Source organism: Pristiophorus japonicus, chromosome 14, assembly GCF_044704955.1.
Source record: "Pristiophorus japonicus isolate sPriJap1 chromosome 14, sPriJap1.hap1, whole genome shotgun sequence".
NCBI lineage: Eukaryota > Metazoa > Chordata > Chondrichthyes > Pristiophoridae > Pristiophorus > Pristiophorus japonicus.
Window position 1 is genome coordinate 180041947 of NC_091990.1, and position 21327 is coordinate 180063273.

The 21327-nt window shown below is 44.3% G+C and overlaps 1 protein-coding gene across 21 annotated transcripts in view; it reads left to right on the plus strand.

The window, feature by feature from the left end:
• Window positions 1–21327, plus strand: part of sox6 (SRY-box transcription factor 6) — a 656189-nt gene that overhangs the window by 496519 nt on the left and 138343 nt on the right. For 16 of the 21 annotated variants that reach the window (XM_070899905.1, XM_070899904.1, XM_070899902.1 and 13 more), the window contains one exon: window positions 15129–15252. In XM_070899905.1, the coding sequence (XP_070756006.1) occupies window positions 15129–15252 (124 nt within the window). The remainder of the gene's footprint in view (window positions 1–15128; window positions 15253–21327) is intronic. The other 5 variants (XM_070899909.1, XM_070899917.1, XM_070899918.1 and 2 more) reach the window with 1 other exon arrangement.

Below are 21327 nucleotides of genomic sequence, written 5' to 3' on the forward strand. Positions count from 1 at the left end.
TCCCAAAATACATGATTCATAAATTTTATTTCATACTTTTAAAATAGCCCAATGTTTATTTTTCTCTGGTGGTACAACATGGGGCCTACAAGATTCATGAACTATTTTTAATAACCCCTTCCAAAAATATGCAAGGATTATGAGAAATTCTCAACTCATCAGCCAGTTCACCCGATCAAGTGAGGTTAAGCAGCTGCTTAAATAGTAATAATTGTATTGAAATGAGGTCACAACGACATCATTGAAATGTTAGCACAAAAAAGCAACACTTGGCTCCCCCTCAACATCTAATCATGTCGACAAATTTGAACCATTGTTGCTCTTTAAGACACTGAAATCTGAATAATTTCCTCTGGTCATCATCGTCATAGGCAGTCCCTCATATCGAGGATGACTTGCTTCCATGCCAAAAAGGGATGAGTTCATAGCTGTTTCAATGAAGGACCTAATATTCCAGGGACCTAGTATTCCCAACTACATCCTGAAGGGTGGAAGTTGTCTGTGCTTGGATTTTTTTAAAGTGGATTGGCCGTTGCACACCAGCCACCACACAGGCTTGACAGAGCTTGGTCTTGGTCCAGTGGCAAGGATTAACCAAGACGACTGGAGACCAGCTCTGCTGCACGGACCGAGTGCGCGCACATATCGCACAGTGTGGGCTGGGCCCGTGCTGCCCCTGGGCCCTCGCCTGTTCTGGCCCCAAACTTGCGCCTCCCCTGGGCCCCGATCACGTTGCTTCACGATCACTCGCTGCTCCTGCGCCCCAACCTCGCCGCTCCTGCTGTACCTGCCTTCTGGTAGCACAACGCTGAACATGTCCACGACAAATTCTTCTCCGCGCGGGTTTTCCGCAGTCATTAATCAATCTATTTCAAATGGGATCTGCTGTTGAAAGTCTCTTGACATCCAGATAAAAATGGCTTTTTCTTTGAACACACTCTTTGCCATAACTTGCTTCTGGCATTGTTTTTCAAAGTTAGCCCTACAAAGAGGCACTTAGATTGTCACCTTCACCTCCTGGGTGAAGTGCGGGAAGTTTGCCACACCTTTCAGAACCCGTCGCATTCTTCTTCCATTCATTTAAATGGAAGGAGAATCAGATGGGTTCTGACATGCGATCCTCCCTGACAGATTTGTCTTTCTGCCTTTCACCCAGGTGAGGTTTAACACGCAGGCAAGCTCCCTCGTGTTTAAACCTCGATGGCGTTCACCAGTATATATAACTCAGAGTGCAGAAGGACAGACATTATTTTACTGTGTTTCATTGATCAACGCTGGCACCTAAAATCTAAATTGACTGGACTTTGGGCAGAAGATACTTTCTGACAGGCGTGAAAAAAGACAGTTTAGCAGATTTTAGAAGTTAATATCTAGTAACAAAACAGAATAAAAATTGCTTCTCCGCTTCATCGGATTAACTTATTAGGGTGAGTACTGTAGAATTTCATATTTATTACAATTCTTGATCTGAGAGAGAAACATCAGCTTTAATCACAAAGTCAAAACAAACCACGACATCTCATGTAAGGTCATTTTTATTTGAGCTTAATACTCTGATATTAGAGCTTATGAATTGTGCTGTTATTTTCATGTCACAAATCCTCCCAGTCGGCTGCTTGAGAAGAGATGATATAAAGCCCCTTAAGAAAAATTTTAATTACTCTCCCGACCAGTTTATTTGCATTGCCGGCTTGATGACGAGCATCACACAGAGCAGCACTCTGACTGACTGCTGCAGATGCTGAGTCTCAAGTACTCTGAGTCAGATCTTTACTGCGGGTCTACAGGGACAAACAATAGCACCTGTTCCTCACAAGATATCAGACCAGTTAGTCCATTCATGTATCTTTAATGAAGCTCTGGGGCAGATGGCAAAAAAAAAGGAGGAAAAAAATTGCATCATACACCACTTACTGCTGCCGAGACAAAGGAAAAAGCGTTGCCTGTGCAACAATGTGCTATTTTTACGAGCAGCAAAGAGACAACGTAGAAGTGTTCCAATGGCATCTGTTACTCTTCTATCTTTCAGAGGGGTGTTGAAAGAATTTGTTCGAGCAATTAAAAATTTCTGGGCATCTTGCCGATTTCTCGGTTGAAACCGATTGTATATAAAAAAAAAATATATATATACATATGCTTGGGGGAATGGATATAGGGGGTACTGGCCCCTTTTCCTCCATTAGGGATAGGAGGTGGGGGGGGCTGTTGCATTGGATCCGTCAATAGAGATGATAATCTGCTTGCTGTGGAGTGCTTGTAGGCTTACCTCAGCTAAAAATGAGAAAAGAAGAAACCAAGAAAAAAAAAACAGCAAGCAAAAGCTGGCTTATTTCATGCCCCAGTGATGTGGTGGTAATTGCACGAAAACTCTCTTTTTATTGCATGCTGGTTTAATGGAGAAATTCATTCAGACAGAATTTGGTAAGGTGTTTAATTTTTGTGCGTCCTTTATTAACCTCAGTTCCCAGAGCTTTCCCAAGTAGAAAAGGTTCACTGACAAGTGAAGCCACAGAGTCCTTTCTAAACATTTAATTCCCCCCCCCCCCACATTCCCCCCCCCCCCACACATCCCCCCCCCCCCCACCCCATCCCTTCACTGCCACCACCTGAGGCTCAAGCATTATAGTTTGTCTCATTCATGACTAACTGATCATTGAAGCTACAGTGTGTGGACAGTGCAATCAGATAAGGAGGGAATTAGACATGTTTCAATAGACTACACGGCAATTTCAATGAGGGCATAAAACACAACAATAAAATAAAGCAGAGCATCAAATTGAATTAGTACCTTCAATTAACTTTGAGTTTTTATTTTATTTTTTCAGTACCTTTTGAAGATGAGAGTAATGTCATATGATGAATCAATTCTAATATAGAACCTAAAAATATAGGCTATTTTTAACAATAGATTAAAGGGAAAATCCCCATCTTGTATATATTATAAGGGGGTTACTTATAACTAAAGATAAATGGTCACTGGCTGCCCTCCCACTGACTAATGCTTAACGGGAAATTCCAGGCATCTGATCAAAATATCAGCTCTAATGAGTTGGTATTTGTTAGCCCGTTCCAAGATAACCACCTCCTGTTATGCTGCTTTTGAACTGAAAACTAGGAGAAATATTTAAATAGTTAAAAATTACAGAGCCAGAAATGTTTTGTATTTCCCAGTGTGATTAGCAGGTTCATGAGCTGGCCTGCTATTTCAGACTGGGTGGGGGAAAGGTGTGTGGGGGGGCGAAGGGAGCAAGACAAGGCATAAGAATGGTTTTATGAACAAGTACTATGTATGTTTGAAGGAAGGATCAAGAGATTCCTGCTTGGCCTAGCTCATGGATGCCATTACAGATTACAGATTAATCCTCTGCCAATGTGGAGCAGCAGATTGACTTTAAATTGTAATATTATGCTTTTTAAGTTGTTTTCTTCTTGCTCTTTCTGAATGTTTTCCCTTTTCTCAATGGATTCCATTTCAAAATGCTTCGGCTATTGCGTGGCACCTTGGACTGGCAATGACTGGTATCACAACAACTGAGGCCGCTGATGCAACCGATTGCAACCATTTCTGATCTTGACTATCCATCAGAGAACAAAGGAAAATAGAAAGGCCAGGTGCTTTGCAAAGCTATGGAGGGAAAATCGGAGGATAGCTCTCCTTGGATCTCTTAAATGCAACACCTAAAGGCAAAGTGATGAGAAATGTTGGTGGAGGATTCCTTCTCAGCCTGGAGGAAATGGTGCATGACTTGGGGAAATGGGGGCAGGGCCAGTTTTGTGGGTGGGGCCAGCTTCCAGTGCAATGTTTTTTTAAACCAACGCAAAAGATCGCGGAGACTCGATTTGCGCTGCGCATAATTTGACCTTGAAATTGCTCAATCTTTTGCTCTGATTTGTCTCATATCGGGCGAATTGCGTTGGAACAACCAGCACAACTGAACGGAAACTCCACGGCCAGACATTTCAGGATAAGAAATTAAAATTTCTCTTCATTGAGCGGTACCATTAAGAATTCTGAATTTCAAGTTCGAGATTTGTAAGAGTAGAACTTCAAGTCTGCAGTTAAAACTTTGAAACCTATGGATCTTGAGAGCAATTTTGTTGCCAGGTACACTAAAATCTTACATGAAATCTTTTTTTGTGTGTACTGTGCATGTAGGTTATATTGAACACACTCTCAATCACTGTGGTTACCCTTTAACATGACCTGCTTTAAAGCACAAATGCAAACCTCTCCACATTTGCGCATGTTGCCAGATCACATATGGCACTATTTAGAGATGTGGATGATGTAACATTCATGGGTAAAGTCCAATTAAATGTGCAGAGCTATATTTGCCCTGTGATATCATTGCATTTGTAAGTTTTATATTGGATTGATGGCCAGAATCTTGAAACATGAAAGAAAGAATTTGTATTTACATCACACATTTCAAGTCCTGTGGACATCCCAAAGTGCTCGACGGGAAATAAAATATTTTTGTGTTGGTCAGCATTGTGTTGTATTGAAATGCGGCAGCCAATTTGCACAGAGCAGGGTCCCACAAACAGCAATGAGATAAATGACCATTTAATCAGTTTGAGGGATAAATGTTGGCAAGGACATTGAGAAAACTCCCATGTTCTTCAAATAGTGACATGGTATCTTTTCTGTCTCCCTGAGAGGACAGATGGAGATGGTGCAACACCTTTAACAATGCCGCACTCCTTCAATACTGCATTGAATGTGGGCCCAAGTCTCTGGAGTGGGGCTTGAACCTACAACCATCTGACTTAGACGAGAACACTACCACTAAGCCAAGGCTGACAATAATATAAAGCTGTACTCATTTCCCTAGAAATAAGAAGACATGTTCCAATCAATTATACAGAAAGAGGAGTAATTTTCTGATCTACATTGATAAATATTTCCTGGAGCTTGAGGAAATACAGAAATAACTGGGAATGTTTACTTATGTACAAAAGAGCGATGATTTTACAAAAGTCCACTCCCAGTGTGAAGCCTTGCCCACTGGGACATGTATTGGGAAATCCTGCTTTTTGATTCCTACCATTTACCATTACAAAATGGGAAGGTGATGCCCCTCTTCTAATACAAAGTAGGAGAATGCTAGTGGTTCATTTAGTTATGGAGCAAACGCATTCTTACTTTCTTTAATTGAAAGAGCAATTTCAAGGCCCTTTACGAGATCAGTCGACACACAGCACCTTGTGACAGCAGATATCAAAGTTGATACTGGTGTGACTCAAATCAATAGTCCGATATTGGACATTAGAGATATAATTACCATCAAAATTGCAGCACACCTGTACTGCTGTTAGCTCTTCAACTCCAATTCCATTTCTTTGCCTTTTCCCTGTATATATTTATATTCTTCCTTTTCAAATACTTGTCCAGTTCCCTTCGAACGGATGTTATAGTGTCTGCCTGAATAGCCACTTGTGATAAAGCATTCCATGCACTAATAACCCTTTGTGTGGAAAAGTATCTTCCAATATCTCCCTTCATGTTTCTGGTGATAATCCTGGAACTAAGCCGCGCTTGTTCCTAATTTGCTTACTAGTGGGAATAACCTTTCACTGTTTACCCTCTCAAAACCTTTCATCATTTTGAAAACCTCCATTAGATCCCCCTGATTTTCTGTGTTTAAGTGAAAAGAAACACAATTTTGAGTGTTTTTTCACAACTATAACCTGTCATTCTGATATAATTCTGGTGAATCTTTGCTGTATCCATTCTGTGGTTCTAATAGCCCTCCCCCTTCCGACAAGAGAGTGCCCAGAATTGTACACAACTGTGGCCTAATCAATTTCTTGTACAAATTCAACATCACTTCTATACCCTGTATATAAAACCAAGAATTCAAATTGCCTTTACTCCCCTTTAAAGATCTCTCTGTCCCTCCATGATATACTATGTGTTATGTCTGTAATGCACTTATGAATGACTCCATGAGGAAATGTGTTGTACTCAAACTGCAGTGACCGTGGTCCTTTATTCGTAACTCCAGAGTAAGGCACAAGCATAGTGGGCAGCCTTTTATACTGGGCCTTGCACACCTATGCAGGTGACCCTCAGGTCTCCCGCAGCAGTGCCCTCTGGTGGACAGCCTCCTGCCACACGGACAGGAAACCCCGGTCTCCACCAGTTGCACAAGGTGCCAGCGTAGTATATACACAGTGTAAACCTTATTGATAGTACATCAGGTAACAAGTCTCCATCTTATGCAACTATACAGTGACTATACAGAGAGTAGTTTGTACTATGAATTTTATGTAGAGAGAGGCCCTGTGGGAAGGTGGAAGGAAGGAGGACAGTAGGAGTATGTTTGGGCCTGTGTGTAGTATTGGCACATGCGGCAGAGTCTGGTCTCCAGTCGTCTTGGATCTCCTTGCCACTGGACCAAGACCTAGCTCTGTCAAGCCCGTGTGGTGGCTGGTGTGCAACGGCCACCCCATGTTAAAAGAATTCACACACAGGCATCTTCCACCGTTTAAAGTGAGTTCATCGGTCACCTGAGTACTCATTTTTGGTGTGGAAGCAAGTCATCCTTGACCCCAAGGGACTGCCTATGATGATGATGATGACATAGAGAGTATATCTATAGTCTACATCTATAACACTATGTAGGGTATACTTCCTTTCCTTTCCCCCAAAATGTACAACTTCACCTCTCTGCATTGAATCCTGTTAGCCTTCCTTTGTCCTCCTGCAACCTTCTGTAGTCATTCCCACAGTTTTCAGAACTTTCAGAAGGCTTTCGACAAGGTCCCACACAAGAGATTAATGTGCAAAGTTAAAGCACATGGGATTGGGGGTAGTGTGCTGACATGGATTGAGAACTGGTTGTCAGACAGGAAGCAAAGAGTAGGAGTAAATGGGTACTTTTCAGAATGGCAGGCAGTGACTAGTGGGGTACCGCAAGGTTCTGTGCTGGGGTCCCAGCTGTTTACACTGTATATTAATGATTTAGACGAGGGGATTAAATGTAGTATCTCCAAATTTGCGGAGGACACTAAGTTAGGTGGCAGTGTGAGCTACGAGGAGGATGCTATGAGGCTGCAGGGTGACTTGGATAGGTTAGGTGAGTGGGCAAATGCATGGCAGATTAAGTATAATGTGGATAAATGTGAGGTTATCCACTTTGGTGGTAAAAACAGAGAGACAGACTATTATCTGAATGGTGACAGATTAGGAAAAGGGGAGGTGCAACGAGACCTGGGTGTCATGGTACAGCAGTCATTGAAGGTTGGCATGCAGGTACAGCAGGCGGTTAAGAAAGCAAATGGCATGTTGGCCTTCATAGCGAGGGGATTTGAGTACAGGGGCAGGGATGTGTTACTACAGTTGTACAAGGCCTTGGTGAGGCCACACCTGGAGTATTGTGTACAGTTTTGGTCTCCTAACTTGAGGAAGGACATTCTTGCTATTGAGGGAGTGCAGCGAAGGTTCACCAGACTGATTCCCGGGATGGCGGGACTGACATATCAAGAAAGACTGAATCAACTGGACTTGTATTCACTGGAGTTCAGAAGAATGAGAGGGGATCTCATAGAAACGTTTAAAATTCTGCAGGAAGAATGTTCCCAATGTTGGGGAAGTCCAGAACCAGAGGTCACAGTCTAAGGATAAGGGGTAAGCCATTTAGGACCGAGATGAGGAGAAACTTCTTCACCCAGAGAGTGGTGAACCTGTGGAATTCTCTACCACAGAAAGTTGTTGAGGCCAATTCACTAAATATATTCAAAAAGGAGTTAGATGTAGTCCTTATTACTAGGGGGATCAAGGGGTATGGCGAGAAAGCAGGAATGGGGTAGTGAAGTTTCATGTTCAGCCATGAACTCATTGAATGGCGGTGCAGGCTCGAAGGGCCGAATGGCCTACTCCTGCACCTATTTTCTATGTTTCTATGTTTCTATGTTTGCCATGCTTCTACTTTTTTATCAACAACAAGCGTTGATATCATTCCTCTTGTATCTGTCTTTAAATCATTTATATCGATAAAAAAATGGGGTCACTGTGCACATCGCTGAGGCACATTACTGTCCATATTCTGCCGATTCCAAAAATAATCTACCTATCCATACCTCTGATTTCTGTCCTTTGCCACACACTCTCCATACTTTACATGCCCTTTAATACTGTGTGCCCGAAATTTCACAAGTCTGTTATGTGGCACCTAATCTAACACCTTCTGAAAATCTGTCTATACAACAACATTACGTTTGGTTTGACTACACACTCTGTTTAATTTTACAATTAAATTAGTCAAGCATGACCTGCCCTTTACAAACCTATGTTGCCTGTCCCTGAAGATTTTGTAAGTGCTCTGAATGCATAAGTGTTCTGTATTTATAAGGAAGATAGTGAGATGGACAGATTCTGTATTATATATTGCTGATGGCATTATAGCTTGATCCTGATTATAAATTTGATCAGTATGCCATATACATACTCAGCACTGTAAATAGGATGATCATGTGAGGTATAATGGCAAAGTAAAAATGACTTTAAAAACCTTCCAAATCCCTCTCTTTTCCCATTTTCATTCATTATGAAGGCAAAGGAAGGCCATTTTATGATTTCTTCTGGAAGAACAGACGACTGTTGCTGCTTCTCTTCCTCATTCCCTTACTGCCCATGGGGCCTTCATTCTTTGTAAGGCAAGTTGTGCAGCATGCCGCACATCACTGTGATCCTTCAGACCCTAGCTGGAATGTTTTTGCAGCACACCAGATCAATCCAGACACCTGAAGTGTGCCTTCAACATGCTGATGGTATGCTCAGTGAGGACCCTGGACGTTAATTGGATCAATGCTTTGCTGGTGTCCTGGGAAAGTGCAAAGGTGCCATCACCCAGGGCTGTAGATGATAGTCTCCCAAGAGAAATACAGAGACTTGTCTTTTTGGGTCAAAGGGTGGTGAAATTGGACAGGAGCAGGGACGCAATTCCAACGGCATTGCCTTTGTCGCTCATTCTACAACACGACCGATATCCAGTTCTGTTGAAGTCAGTGAAACGGACTATCAGGTGGAACGTGTAACAGGTGAGCAATGGGATCCTGCCTGATAGTGATGCATGTGGCATTCACTGGCATTGTGATGTGCTGCCATTTGCAAGTAAGCTGTAGAGGGAAATCCTTCCCTGTTGAACATTGTTATAAGCATTGGGCAAGGGAGCGTGCATGGCCATGTGAATACAAACAAAAACTTCTTGGAATGTGGGGGATCCTACCATTCCGCCAAATGGCAATGTCCTACCTTGGTGTCAGTTGTCCATAGAGAAGGAGATGATATTGTTATCACTAGAGTATAATGCATTTGCTTAATGCTTTTGTGCACAGTTGTTGTTCAATTTGACCACATAATTTAGAAATTGAAGGTTATAATTGTGGGAATGCATCTATTTGCACGAACTGAAAGGCAGCCGTTTCTCTGATTGGCTCTCCATTTTCACATGACCCACTGCTGATTGGTCCCTTTGGAGAATAAGCAACACCCTGAAGTTCCTCTGGAATGTGTAACTGGAACCGCCCAGCCCCAAGTTCTGACTGACTTTCCAATTTGTAATTCAATCTATTTTGACTTCAGAAGCCACAGAGGATAGATCTCCCCAAAATCCACCAAGTTCCAGCCGAAGTCCTTTATCCCAGCGCAAGTTCTGTCTCTGTCAGCTGAAGCCCCTTATTCCAGCATAAGTGCATCCTTCTCCCAGCCGAAGTCCCTTAGCCCAGCGCAAATGCTTGAGCTTACACCCCCCCCCCCCCACACCCCTCCCCTCGCCATAGAAGTGGCAATGTGTGTGGATTGTTAACAGGTTTATTGGGTATGAAATGAATAGTGACAGTGTCATGACTTCTGCATTTCATCCACCCCAACGATGTCTCTTATAACGCACGCACCGAGCTCCAGATTCTCCAGTCTCTCTCTCTCTCTCTCTCTGCCGCCCCCTCCCAAAAGCTCTCATTCTCCCCCCAAGCTTTCTCTCTTTCCCCCCCCCTCCCAAAAGCTCTCTTTCTCCTCCCAAGCTTTCTCTCTCCCCCCCCCCCCACCCCCAAGCTCTCTCTCTCTCTCTCTCCCCCCAGGCCCTCTCTCTTTCTTCCCCCAGGCTCTCTCTCTCCCACCAGGCTCTCTCTCTCTCTCTCTCTCTCTCTCCACCCAAACCAGACTCTCTCTCTCTCCCATCCCACCAGGCTCTCTCTCTCTCTCTCTCTCTCTTTCTCTCTCGTCCCCAGGCTCTCTCTCTCCCCCCAAGCTCTCTTTCACTCTCTCTCTCTCTCTCTCTCTCTCTCTCTCCACCCCCTCCCACCATCCAACTCTTCCCGCCCTGCCCCCACCAGGCTCGCTCTCTCTTCCCTCTCAGTCAGCTCTCTCCCCCAGGCTCGCTCTCTCTCTCTCTCCCCCCCACCCCCCCAAGCTCTCTCTCTTTCTCCCCCCAGGCTTGCTCCCTCTTGCTGCCCCCCCAAAAAAACTCGGCTTGCTCTCTCTCCCCCCCTCAGTCTCTCTCTCTCTCGCTCTCTCTCTCTCTCTTCCCCCCCCCCCAGGTGCTCTCTCTCTCCCCCCCACTCTCTCTCTCTTCCCCCGACTCTCTCTTTCCCACCCAGTCTCTCTCTCTTCCCCAGTCTCTCTCTCTTTTCCGCTGCAAACAGGCTCTCTTCGCCCCCCCCCCCACCCCACCACAACCAGGCTCTCACTCTCTGCCCCCCCCGCCCCTCCAAACAGGCTCTCCCGCCCTCCGCACCCCCCCCCCCCCCCAACAACCAGGCTCTCTCGCTCTCGCTCTTGCTCTCTCTCCCCTCGGTCGCCCGCCGGCATTCTCTGCCCGCTGCTCTTCCCCCGGCTTGGCTTGTCGGTTGGTGGCCCAGCGGTGAGCTCGGGGTTCGGTGGCCAGCGGCTCAGCAGGCAACGTTATATTCAGGGCCGGTTTTGACGTGTGACACATGCGCAGAAGCGTGAGTTAGGACAAATGGTCACTCTGTAATTGTGGTGCCTGTCGGGGAGGTGCACAGTACGTCTGCTTGCAGTGTGTGACATAACTCAGTGATGGCTTCCTTTGGAAAATGAAACCTCTGCACACACTGCTCCTCAGTCACATACACCCAGGAGCATGTCCACTCTGAGGTTGGGGTACTGGCAGGTAGGTACCACGTGTCTCTGGTGTAAAGACACCAACCTGGGATTCCTTTAATCCTTCTCTGCCTCTTCTTCCAGCAAGCTAAGATAAGGGTTATTCCCAATGTGAACGCCATTGTCTGAAATTCGAAAGTGGGGCGGTGGGGCAGTGGGGAAAAGGTGATAAAGTGGCCCCTCCAATTAGCATAAAGACACATGACAAATCAATTGGACAAACCAACAACACACAAACTATTGACAAACAAGCTTTTAACTGCTCTTGTTAACATTGAGTCTAACATTGTGCCCTTCACCTTTTTCTTGGCTTCTACCGACACTGGACCACTGTATAAATTTGCCGCAAATATGCCAGCTTAAATCTGTTGGAAATGACAGAAAATGGAGTATATGATGTCACCCCATAATTATTGTATCATTTACATCTGCCTGCCCAAACGAGGATAGACTCTTCCTCTAGCATCAGGAAATGAAGCCTGAAAATTTGGCAGACACTAAAGTGCGTTGAGATTCAGCGATACAGATCTCTGTCCCATCTCCCACTACCAGCCACCTGATTACAGTTACAAAACTCTTTTAAAATCAGACAGTTTATTAAGAGTTATGAGTAACCTTAAACTTCTTTTGTTTGCATGATGAGTCCTGATTACATCAAAGGAAGTGGCTTGGAGGAGTTACTGAGCCCAGAACATGTGAGAGAGCTAGATTACTATGTGCAAAGTCCATACTGAAGTTTCACAGGTTAATGATTATAATTGCCCTCATTTTAATTCAAGTTTCCTCGCACTATTGGGCTTAGTTACTCTAGCCACTTACCTTGAAAATTTCAGTTTGAAGAAAAATATTCAAAAAATCAGCAGGAATAGGCAGTAATAAACAAAAAGAAAACAATCACACTGATTCTTTGCATCTATTTTGCTTTTTGGAAGAGAAAGTTCTGTATGGGTTTAATTAATAGATGTTTGCAATTATATTAGGGCACTAAGAGACAGAAAGGTTCCCTTTTCCGGGTATGCAGTCCTACATTAAATGCCTCTTTAATGAAGCTGCCCTGTGGCACAGATGGTTGAATACCTGCTGGTACTGCTGCTCCCCACTTGGATGCATACTGGCTCCTGTTCTAGAATAGGTCCGCATTTGAGTGATATAATTGGATCAATGTTCAGCAGTTAATAGATGCAGTCTAGTCATTGGTGTAACTGGGTTGGTACTCGGCAGCACTCAAAGTTGGTTGTAGTTGAGCTGGCATTCAGTGTTGGTCCAGTTCATGATATCATTGCACCAGTACTTGACAAATTTCTATCCATGATATAATAAAATGAGTACTCAGTGAGGTCTAGTCCAAGATATGATTGGATCCATAGGTCGCAGAACTTGGGCAACCTTGCTTGTGATATTGTATTGTTACTCAGCAGTAATCTGAATTAGTTTGATCGAATCAGGTCAGTAGTCCCCCTAAAACATTAAATTTCAAAGTGGAGTAACGTTCCATCGTGCACTATGGGATTCCCTGGGAGTCGCTGGCCAAAGACTGCCCTAAGTGGAGGAAGTGCATCCGGGAGGGCGCTGAGCACATCGAGTCTCATCGCTGAGAGCATGCAGAAATCAAGAACAGGCAGTGGAAAGAGCGTCCAGCAAACCAGTCCCACCCATCCCTTCCCGCAACGACTATCTGTCCCACCTGTGACAGGGACTGTGATTCTTATATTGGACTGTTCAGCCACCTAAAGACTCATTTTAAGAGTGGAAGCAAGTCTTCCTCGATTCCGAGGGACTGTCTATGATGATGATAATCCTATAATGCAGATAACCCCAAGTTGTTCGAACACTTCTCAATTTGAGGTGAGTTTTGGGAAAGAGATCTTAGAGAAAAGATGCCAGAACACCAGATGCTGTACAGGACACTTCAGTGAATTAACTCCTAGATCCTCTCTCACCACCCACAGTGTTTGGCTTCTTCAGATAATTACTCTTGGCAAAGGGATGTAGAGGATATGTCACGGCCAGAACTGTGATAGATATGATAAACCAGATAAATTATGAGTGGCATTGTGGTCAGGCTTGCTGGTGGAGATCTTTATCATGTCATAGTGATGGCCCTGATGTATTCTGTTTATAACATCTGTGGTATGTATTTAACTAATAATAGTAATAATTTTTAATAAGTATTTTTATCGTCCAAGAAAAACAGTTGAGGCTGCTTTCTAATGTTGCTTTGTTGTACCTCTGGAAATATACTGTTTATTGCCCTTCGATTCTACAAAGGAGGTGTCATGGGAAAGCCACAAAGCAGTGAGAGAGAGAGACGAGCTCCAGGCTGGTCATATATATGGAGGCACCACCTTCAAACACATCTTGTTATTCCTCTGGCATTCGTATTCATAAATGCACATTAAGCTCTGAAATATGTTCCTGTGCAGGACAAAAGTGTAAATATTCCAAAGGCAGGAACACGTTGTGCATGCTTGTATTGGGAATTTGGATGCTACCCACTGAAGTTTGTGAGAAAGATATGAGGCAGGCCAGTAGCGATCTTGTTACCAGTCCATTTCAGTGACAATTACTGGATTGACGTTTAAGGGATGTGCTGACAAGTATCTGATAACTTTAATGAAGTTAAATACATGCACACACTCCATGCCAACTATTTGAGGCGACATTGTCCAGCACCAAATCCACGTGAGCTTAAATATTTACAATGATATTGTATTGCAGCTAAGCACAGTGATGTGTAACAGATATCACTATATCTAAAGCGCATGTGTGTGCATGCTGAAAGATTGGGAGGCTAGCCATGCACATTGCTTTAAGAGCAACATGAAGCAGATCCCAGGTATGCATGAATGGAGAAGCTATCTTGACATTGATTTGTTCCTGGAAATATCAGTGTACCTGACAGACCTTAGTTGCAGTATCAGTCGAGCTCACTGGTCATTTCTATTCTCTACATATCCAATCTGGGTGCGCTAAAGTTGACATTGTGTTAAACCTCATTCAGGTCTAAAGCTGAAACTACACATACCAAGGCAATTCTGATAGCTCAGTTGGAGGTTTGTTGAAGTGTGTGGCACTAAACTATACAAATCAGGAAGGTCCCAGGTTCAATGTCCAGCTATGCTGAGCTAGCTGATCACACCCAGAGTTGGAGTAGAAGTCCTACTATTGGCTTCAGCAGCTAAGCTGATAAGAGGAGGGGGAACAATCATGGATCCTGCTGCTGATCGTAATTCAGTCAGTGGATATTGGCTAATAACAGAAATTGGGCTTGACTGGGATGCCCTCCATGATAGAATAGGCTGTTAACACTCTGTCTATGTAAACCCGTGAAGGAAAATGGCACTTTGGCGAACTATGGGAAGCAGTTGATGCCCATGGAACCATATTCCAGCATGAGTCAACACCTCAGCAAAAGAGGGAAGAAAATTCAAATGACAAAAAGAAAAACAAACCTGCACAAACTGAATACACTTGTGACCCTTGGTAGCCATTTGCTGGAGGGACATCTGTGTCTTTTCCCTGGCTGTGATCAGTTTGCCTGTTTCTGAGAATCAGCACAGGGCACCTCCCTCCTACCAGTAGAAAATCAGTCCATCAAATTGTGAACTGAGTTTCTAAACTCACCAGGAAGAGACAGGCAGCACAAATTCACAATCCCCAGTGAACATGTAATGTGCGAACAGGAAACTAGGATTTAAATGGGTTATGAAATGCTGTCTATTCAGTGTTTGCACAGAGGGGTCCTGACGAAGGAAAGTATGGGAAATTTTACCTCAAGAAATGGAAGACAAAATGCTTTCAACAAGAATCCTGCACTCCTGACACAAAAGGGAAAACAATGTAGCCTGAGGGCCTTTGATATGATGATGTGAAATTGGTAGGGATTAATAGGTTAAGGGAGAGCATTGTGGGAGTCTGTGAGCACACGTACACTATCGCTGCTGTATAATACTTGTCAAGATGCATTTGTTCAGTGTGTGATCAGAGCTCTTGTTGTCTTTAGCAGGTTCAGGGTCACATGCCTCCGCTTATGATCCCAATTTTTCCACACGACCAACGGACATTGGCTGCAGCGGCTGCTGCCCAGCAAGGATTCCTGTTCCCCCCAGGAATAACATACAAACCAGGTAAGCTTTTTATCAATCAATCGCTTAACATCATGCAAGAGAATGCAGATTATTAGCCAGTCGTTTAAACATTTATACAAAAGGCTGATAGCTTACCTAGTGTAGAAAATAATTTTAATAATAACTCTTGAGAACAGAACATTTTGTTTAATGTTGTATTTTCTCCCCTTATTCCTTACCCCTTCTCTCCTGAAGGAGGCAAATCATCCAGTAACATAGTTCCATTGGATTCTGGTGACTTTTCTTTATCTGTGAGCCTATGCAGCAAGTGATGTCAGGCTATATATAAGTGACTGAACTATCACACATATTCCTTTCCTAACAAACCATTTCATCAATAAGCTTGGCTCAAATTTCTTTTAGGCGCACTCTCTGTGCAAGTCTGCTGGAAATGCAGTGGAAGATCTTGTTCTGTGCTTTAAATTTCCTGGGGGGGGGGGGGGGTCTATTTGGAGTAGAACCTCTGTCAGCTCCAAACATGGCCCCCTACATCAGAGGGTATGTGAACAGAAGGAGGGAATTCCCAGGCCAGGAATTTCCTTGGCCCTGGCCTGAGATACACTGGGCAGCCAGTACTCCAAGGTGAGGAGGAATACTGATGTTCCAACCTCGCGTGATTGGCGGGACAGCTTTGGTCTTAACCTGGACCGCTGCAAAAAGAGACCTGGAATTTCTGGATTTTCATTGGACCCCTTGGGCCCATCAAAACAAAAAAGAGAAGAGTAGACTAGTCCTATATTTTCTAGAGTTTAGAAAAATGAGAGGTGATATTGAAACATACAAAATTCTTACAAGGCTTGACAGGGTAGATGCAGGGAGGATGTTTCCCCTGACTGGGGAGTCTTGTACCAGGGGTCATAGTCTCAGGATAAGGGGTTGGCCATTTAGGACTGAGTTGAGGAGAAATTTCTTCACTCAGAGGGTTGTAAATCTTTGGAATTCTGTATCCCAGAGGGCTGTGGAGGCTCAGTCTTTGAGTATATTCAAGACAGAGATCGATAGATCTTTGGATATTAAGGGAATCATGGGATATGGGGGCAGTGCAGGCAAATGGAGTTGAGGTAGAAGATCAGCCATGATCTAATTGAATGGCGGAGCAGGCTCGAGGGGCCGAATGGCCTACTCTTGCTCCTAATTCTTATGTTCTTAAAAAAATTAATCCTGACGCAATCCGCCCTCAACTTCCGGTTTTAACGGAGGTGGGATGGGGGAACGAGCAGTCAACCTGCTCCCAGGAGGCATGTACCCCAGTTTTTTTTGTTCATTCCTGGGATGTGGGCGTCGCTGGCAAGGCCAGCATTTATTGCCCATCCCTAATTGCCCCTTGAGATGGTAGTAGTGAGCGACCTTCTTGAACCGCTGCAGTTTCGTGTGGTGAAGGTACTCCCACAGTGCTGTTAGGGAGGCAGTTCCAGGATTTTTACCCAGCGACGATTAAGGAATGGCGATTTCCTTCAAAGTCAAGATGATGTGTGACTTGGAGATGGTGGTGTTCCCATGCACTGGCTGCCCTTGTCCTTCTAGGTGGTAGAGGTCGCAGGTTTGGGAGGTGCTGCCAAAGAAGCTTGGTGAGTTGCTGCAGTGCATCTTGTAGATGGTACACACTATAGCTGGTGATGGAGGGAGTGAATGTTTAAGGTGGTGGATGGGGTGCCAATCAAGCGGGCTGCTTTGTCCTGGATGGTGTTGAGCTTTTTGAGTGTTGTTGGAGCTCCACTCATTGAGGCAAGTGTATTCCATCACACTCCTGACTTGTGCCTTGTAGATGGTGAGAAAGCTTTGTGGAGTCAGGTGGTGAAACACTCACCACAGAATACTCAGCCTCTGACCTGCTCTTGTTGCCACAGTATTTATGTGGCTGGTCCAGTTAAGTTTCTGGTCAATGGTAACCTCCAGGATGTTGCTGGTTGGGGATTCGGCGATGGGAATGCTGTTGAAAGTCATGGGGCGGTCGTCAGACTCTCGCTTGTTGGAGATAGTCATTGCCTGGCCCTTGTGTGGTGCATAGGTTACTTGCCCATTATCAGCCCAAGCCTGATTTTGTTGCATGCGGGCATGGACTGATTCATTATCTGAGGAGTTGTGCAGTCATCAGCGAACATCCCCGCTTCTGACCTTATGATGGAGGGAAGGTCATTGATGAAGCAGCTGAAGATAGTTGGGCCTAGGACACTGCCCTGAGGAACTCCTGCAGCGATGTCCTGGGGCTGTGATGATTGACCTCCAACCACCACAACCATCTTCCTTTGTGCTGGGTATGACTCCAGCCGGTGGAGAGTTTTCCCCCTGATTCCCATTGACTTCAGTTTTACAAGGGCTCCATGATGCCACACTCCGTCAAATGCTGCCTTGATGTCGAGGGCTGGTGTACCTCAGATTTAACTACCATTTTAAATTTGACGGTGGCTGGTTGGGTTTCGTAGGCCTCAGGAACCCAACAGCTAAAGGAAGGTGAGTGCTACCTCACCCACCCCCGCGATTGGAGACCCCCTACGAGACCTCCGATCTCCACCCCACCCCTCCCCATTGCTGGCCTCCAATTACTGCCCCCCCCAGCACCACGCCAAGCCTCCAATTGCCTTCCCAGACTCTCCCTCTCTGATGATCTTCAGGCTGGCTCCAGTGTTCTCTCCCTTCCCTCCCACCCCCCAGATCCTCCTCCCGCCCCAATATTCTCTTCCCCCTCCCCTCGCCCATCCCCCCCTCCCCCCAATGCCTCGATGCCAGCCCCCATATTCTCTCCTTCCCCCTGATGCTCTAGTCCGGCCCCCGACCCCCACCCGATCCCTCCTTCCTTTCTGCGGCCTAGTTCTGCAGGCCTACCTGCCACAGCCAGTCAGCCTCTCCACCTACTGGCTGCAGGTGGGAAACAGAGGTTTGACGTTCAAATCTGGACTTGCCATTAAATTCGGCAGAGTCTGCGGGAAACCTGATCGCCTGGGTTTCCGGACCACTTACGAGCCGCCCCCACCCATCCACCCCAGCTCCCAACCCCTCCCAATTAAAATTCTGGCCCATATCTCCTTCTTTGATTCAGCATCGATTTTTGTCTGATTCCATCTCTGTGAAAGACCTTCGAACATTTTCTACATTAAAGGCGCCATATAATTGCAAATTATTGTTGTAGTATAATTATCCTTCAAAATGATTCAATATTTAATTTAAATAAACTGACTAGTGATCTTTGCACACCAGTTACTGATACTTTGTTTGCACAGAAACTGGTGTGCTAAGATCACTGGTCAGTTGACTCTGAATTTGAAACTGATTGGAAATTGATGATGTCTTGTTGGGTGTGATAGTGCAGTCTGTGTTGCCCATTCCCATGATAGACTGGTGCTCGCACTGTCCTAGCTGAACTTGAAGTAGAGTTTGGCAAAGCCCACTGCTGATTCATTGCCAAAGTAGGTTTTGTTTTCCAAGAATGCACTTGAAGGTTAATTTCTCTGAAAATGAACATTAGCTCTGCTGATTGTGCAGTTAGTAAGGACATGGTGGAACTGAGCCATACGGGAATATTGGTAAGATGGCAGAATGGGCAAAACATGTGGCAGATGGGATTGAATGTCTGTAAGTGTGAGGTGGTACATTTTGGTTAAAAAAAAATAGAAGTAATAATTATGCTTTGAATGAGGGAATGCTGCATGATGTGGAAGAGCAGAGGAATTTGAGGATTCAGGTTCACAAGACTTTAAAAGTGGATAAGGCCATAAAATAGCTAATGGAATACAGGGTTTATGGCAAGAGGTATAGAATATATAAGTCGAGATGCAATGGTGAATCCATAATTATGTGTGTAGTTTTGAACTCCACACTATAGAAGGGATGCTGAGGCAAAGGAGAGGGTACAGGCCAGATTCACTAGGATGCAGCCTGGTGTGAGGCAAAATAAATATAACGAAAGACTTGGAAAAGTTGGGTCAGTTTAATTAGAACAGAAGAGATTATGGAATGATTTGATAGAGAATTTTAAAATGATGAAGAGAATGGGACAGGGTAGATGGAAATTGCTGTTTCCAGTGATTGATGGGTCCAGAGCGAGTTAACATAGACGTGAGATTTAGGAAAGAGAGCAGGAGAGACATTGTTAGAGCATTGGAAGGCTGTGGAATGCACTATACCAGAGTCAGTGATTGTAACAAGGGACATGTCAACATTTAAGAGTCAGTTAGATCGGTGGTTGAAGGAAAGGAGAATAAGGGGATATGGGAATAGGCCTGGCAAATGGCATTAGAACTACTATACGTGTGGGCAATAGGCACCCAGACAAACTGATTGGGATGAATGGCCTGTTTCTGTATTGTAATTTCTATGTAATACAGACCAGGATGATCCAAGACACCTGCTTTGTATTGAGCTAGGCAATGTCAGCTGGTCGGCAAGTCGAGGCACCCCAGACGAGGTAGGGGGGAAATCAGATGGAGTTCCTGATTGCTCTCCAGTCACCCTTGCTGAAAAGTGGATGTGCTTGGACTTTGGGTGAGGGCACAGTATGATAGCCCCATATTTGCATAGCCTGTTAACGTCGGTGTTTAAGCTCACACATGAAGACTGGTCACTTGGTTGAGGTACAGGTAGCAGTGTTGTGCAGCTTCAGTGGATCCTTCGTCACTGGGTGAAGTAAATAGAAAAAATAAATGACAGATTGAACACATGCGCACTGTGAAATATGTCTGGGCTCCATTATTTGGGCTCACACCTCTTAGTGGATTCTGCTGAACATCGAGTCTTCCTTCGTGTTGCATGGCACCAACAGACAGAGAATGTGAACACAACCAACCACAGCCATCGCTGCCAATCTGCACTCTTACATCTGCTGCTGCAATCAGTCATTCCTACAGCATGTTTACATCTCGACAACATTTATTTTCCATGTCTTAATTATTTTCAACTCTGGTTTGGCATGTCACTTGATGTTAAACCGCTTTGTGTGGCAAACAGTTTAAGGGAGCAGATACTTTATTAACTCAACAACTTTCAGATCTGAATCATGTCAGTGCCTGTCTTGCTAATTAATTTTTTTAACAAGGGTAAATATCAACATTTGAGAGTAGTAACTAAGCACGACTGTAAGTTGGTTTTACTTTAGAAAATCTGCTCAGAAGATGGCTCAGAAGTCCTGGTGATGGTTAATATTTCAAGTCACCCAGTGAAATAGTAGTTAGTTGAACATCTTTTATTGTGCTGATATACAAGCTGCAGGAGTTTTGGAAGGAGCTGGAGAGTGGGAAGATTTAAATGCTCCACATTGTAAAACAACAATATTTTTATTTTGCTTGAAAGAACGGACTATTCTGCATGTAGTGCTTTCAATTAAATGCAAATGCTTTGTGAAACATGATAGCCTAGATCAGCTCTCACAAACCTTAACTTTTCTTAGAGTGTCGGGATCAATGGGTCATTTTTCGGTTGGCAAACAGTAACTAGTGAGGTGCCACAGGGATCGGTGCTGGGGCCTCAACTATTTACAATCTATATTAATGACTTGAATGAAGGGACCGAGTGTAATGTAACCAAGTTTGCTGATGGTACAAAGAAGGATGGGAAAGCAAGTTGTGAGGAGGACACAAAAAATCTGCAAAGGGACATAGACAGGCTAAGTGAGTGGGCAAAAATTTGGCAAATGGAGCATAATGTGGGAAAGTGTGAGGTTATCCACTTTGGCAGAAAAGATAAAAAAGCAAATGATTATTTAAATAGAGAAAAATTATAAAATGCTACAGTACAGAGACACCTGGGGGTCCTTGTGCATGAAACACAAAAAGTTAGTATGCAGGTTCAGCAAGTAATCAGGAAGGCAAATGGAATGTTGATCTTTATTGCAAGGGGGATAGAGTATAAAAGCAGAGAAGTCCTGCTACAACTGTACAGGGTATTGGTGAGGCCACACCTGGAGTACTGCGTATAGTTTTGGTCTCTGTATTTAAGGAGGGATATACTTGCATTGGAGACTGTTCAGAGAAGATTAATTCAGTTGATTCCTGAGAGGAAGGGGTTGACTTATGAAGAAAGGTTGGGCCTGTACTCATTGGAGTTCAGAAGAATGAGAGGTGATCTTATTGAGCCATATAAGAT